Here is a 3822-nt window from a genome sequence, read left to right as displayed (position 1 = left end):
TTTATTGTGAGTATTAGGCTTCTCATTATTGCTGATCACTGTTGTTGTGCTATGTTATTGTAATATTTACCATTATATAATCAGAGGAGTACAGAAAAGTTTTTGAAAGTGTCACTCCACAATACTATAGCAAAATAAATATGTATAGTATTTTTATGTTACATTAATCAGTATTTAGCACACCTTCCTGAGGAAAGGATGGACCAGATGACACTGCAATTACTAAATGATATTTAGACTGACTTAAAGAAATTCCAGATCTATACCTGTGCTCTAATTATTTCAGTCATTTTGCCTTTAATGTAAATAAACATGTGCAAACAATATACTTGCTCTTATGAATTTATTTTGATGTTATGCAAGCTGTCTCTTTAATACAGTATGGTTTATATACATGTTGCTGCTGATCGGGCTGACATTTTTGACACACCCACCAAACAAGAGAAAACGTATCTCAAACCCTCGTTAGTATATACTGTGTGCAGTATGCATACTATTCCTGTAGCTAGTATATACTGTGCGCAGTATGCAAATGTTCTGTATTCATATCTGAAATACTGCATTAGGTTACTGTATCCCACAATGCACCACACTTGTCTTGACTTTTCGTTTGTAGTGTGAAAAATGATCAGTAACTAACTATATTTATCTTTGCTAATTTTTTTTAAGAGGTTTAAGTTGTTTAAAACATTTTACATAAAATTGTGTTAACAATAGAAAAGTAGCTGTTTTATGCAAAATTACAACTGGAAGCCTGTTTCTGCCACAGAATCAAAAAAAATTTAATTGTGACTTTTTATCTCTCAATTCGGACTTTATTTCTCACATTTCTGAATTTATATCTCACAATTTTGAATAAAAACCTTTGCAGGTCTGACTTTTTGTCTCAAGAGTTGCGTGTTTATCTCATAATTCAGACGTTTTTTCCGCAGAATTGCGAAATTGTAACAATTCTGACTTTTTATAGAAATATATATTTCCTACAGTCTCAAATCTCACAATTCTAAATTTTTTCTCAGAATTGCAAATTTATAATGAAATTTTGACATTATTTCTCGCAATTGTGAGTTCACTCACTTTTTATATTTAACTTGCGATTGTGCAAAATAAAGTCAATATTGTTGTAAACTCGCAATTCCGTAATGAACTCAAAATTATGAGAAATAAAGTAGATTTTTGAGAGAAAAAGTTTTCCTCTTTATATTTTTATTTTGTGGCACAAAAAGGTTCACTGTAGCCACTTACTGAATTAAATATGCATATAATGAGGTCATGTGAAACAATGTGACAAAAACGGTTTATCACTGCATAATGTATATTGCATACTGTTTACATATACTGTTTAAATATACTAAAAACTACTTAAAATATACTGTTTAAAAATAGTAGGCATTATACATTTTAGAAATTGTGTATGAATATTGAATTCATCATTTTATTGAACATTTGGGAGTCTTTTGTCTGGGACAGATGGCCTTGAGTGCCCTATTTGTCTTAAAGGGTTAGTTCACCCAAAAAATTATTCACTCAAAATGGCACCAGGGTGATGCGGAGGAGACGAATTGTTAAATAAATTTGTTTGTTTTTTTTCTTTTGTGCACAAAAAGTATTCTCGTAGCTTCGTATAATTGCGGATGAACCACTGATGTCACATGGATTATTTTACAGATCTCCTTGCTACGTTTCTGGACTTGGGAACATTTCAGTTGTGTTGCTGTCTATGCAGGGTCAGGCAGCTCTCAGATTCCATCAAAAATATCTTCATTTGTTTTCCGAAAATGAACGAAGGTCTTACGGGTTTGAAACGACATGAGGATGAGTAATTAATGACAGAATTTCCATTTTTGGGTGAACTATCCCCTTAACATAATTTATTATGGCATAAGACACCATCCAGTTGTTCTATGTGTTCTCACTCACTGTAGGCTGTATGTTGTACACCATCCACATTACATTTGATGACATACAGAATAAACTAGTTGCAGACTTGGGCTGTGGATGTGGGGTTCTGTCTGTAGGAGCTGCAGTGCTTGATGCTGGGTAAGACCAACTCCATCCTTCCATCCGTGGCCTAGAATTACTCTAGTTTTTAAAATATATCTACATAACTGCAATCTTTCCTCTTAAGACTGTGTGTCAGATTTGACATTGATGAAGACGCCTTGGACATATTCAAAGGAAATGTTGAGGATTTTGAACTGTCAAACATTGACATGGTCCAGTGTGATGTTTGCTCTATTGGATCCTCTTACGCCAAGAAGTTTGACACGGTCATCATGAACCCGCCATTTGGCACAAAGCACAACCAGGGTAAGAGTCATCTTAAAGTCAACAAGCAGTGATGTTGACATAATCTGATGCATTTGCAAAACTGCCAGAATAATACCTGTTGTCGAACAGTTTTGCCATATTCCATTGGTTGATCTTGATTCATGTTACTATATACATATCTTACATTTTAGGTATTGACATGCAGTTCCTGCGGACAGCGATTTCCATGGCAAGTACAGCAGTGTATTCCCTTCACAAGACCTCAACACGAGATGCAAGTTGCCATATTACGTCATCATTTCACAGCTACATTTCAGCTATATTCATAAGAAAAACTTACAATTGAATTGCATATTCATGCAGCACATTCAGAAGAAAGCAAATGATTGGAAAGTGAAAAAAGTCATTGCAGGTAATATTTAGTGAATCTATTGACATACACTATAGTTCAAAAGATTGGGAAAGAAATATTAAAGAAGACACACATTAAAGGCACAATATGTAAGTTTTCGCTGCTAGAGGGCACGCTTTCCAAAGAAACAAAGGCATAGTTTGATGACACCGTGACTGAGTGTGGAATCATGGGAGTTGTGGTCTTCATCCCCACAGCCGACGCAATCCGACGGGATTTGGGCAGAAATTATACTCATGGATGAGCTAATGTATTCAAGATTTCATTAGATTTCGTAGTATGAAGCAGGGTGATGCTGAAAGCCGTCGAAGCGAAACGAGGCCGCTGAAGCAATTTCTAATGAGAGACGAGCGCGACACACGGCTCGGAAGCAGCGGAGCTTTTATTATGCCACAGTCGACCGCTTCTGTTCCTTCCGGTAGTGTGTATGTGGGGTAAAGCAGCGCTGTTTTATCATACTAGATACATTTGAAAGTTCTGTTATAATGCTACTCTGTGCGGTCATCACCTGTATAATAAAACACAACATATTAAAGGGGTCATATGATGCTGCTAAAAAGAACATTATTTTGTGTATTTGGTGTAATGAAATGTGTTTGTGGTTCAAGGTTCCAAAAACACATTATTTTCCACATACTGTACATTATTGTTTCTCCTCTATGCCTCGCCTTTCTGAAACGCATCGATTTTTACAAAGCCCTACAACAGCCGGCACTCTCCAAGGATCAGGAAACAGTCCTCCATAAAATGTGCTGCACACATCTGAATATTTGGGTTGAACTGTTCTGGAACAGTGTTGTAAATACAACTTAACCACTGATTTCTAGTCGTGTCCATTTTTGGAAGGCCACACAAAGTAGTTTAGCTTTCAGAACAAAACACAGCATCAACCACGGCCTTGAGTGAGCAGAGGCTGGGGGATAAAGCGAAGAACGGCCGGAGGGCTAGAGTGAGCAGAGGTGGTGGATTCGACGAAGGAGCGGCCGGTGGGCTTGCAGCAACCACATGTTACGACCCCAGGGCTGGACTCCGCTTCGTCCACGGTGAAAGCCGATCCGGCGATCCACAGCGTAAAGTTGATGTATTTCCTCAGCAACCAGCACGGATCAGCTCCAGGCATGACAAAGCAGATATTGTCC

General features: G+C 37.3%; 1 protein-coding gene across 1 annotated transcript; it reads left to right on the top strand.

Annotated features, from left to right (window-relative positions):
- Positions 1–1915: 1915 nt before the first annotated feature.
- Positions 1916–2694, top strand: LOC107596583 (methyltransferase-like protein 5). The gene is made up of 4 exons (XM_016287341.1): positions 1916–2040; positions 2129–2310; positions 2463–2545; positions 2635–2694. Exons 1-4 carry the CDS (start codon positions 1931–1933, stop codon positions 2692–2694), a joined length of 435 nt encoding a protein of 144 aa, XP_016142827.1. The 5' UTR covers positions 1916–1930.
- The last annotated feature ends 1128 nt before the right edge of the window (positions 2695–3822 follow it).

The sequence above is a fragment of the Sinocyclocheilus grahami genome, unplaced genomic scaffold, assembly GCF_001515645.1.
Source record: "Sinocyclocheilus grahami isolate Dianchi unplaced genomic scaffold, SAMN03320097.WGS_v1.1 scaffold221.1, whole genome shotgun sequence".
NCBI lineage: Eukaryota > Metazoa > Chordata > Actinopteri > Cypriniformes > Cyprinidae > Sinocyclocheilus > Sinocyclocheilus grahami.
The sequence above is the reverse complement of the archived record's forward strand: the minus strand, read 5'-3'. Positions and strand labels throughout refer to the sequence as shown.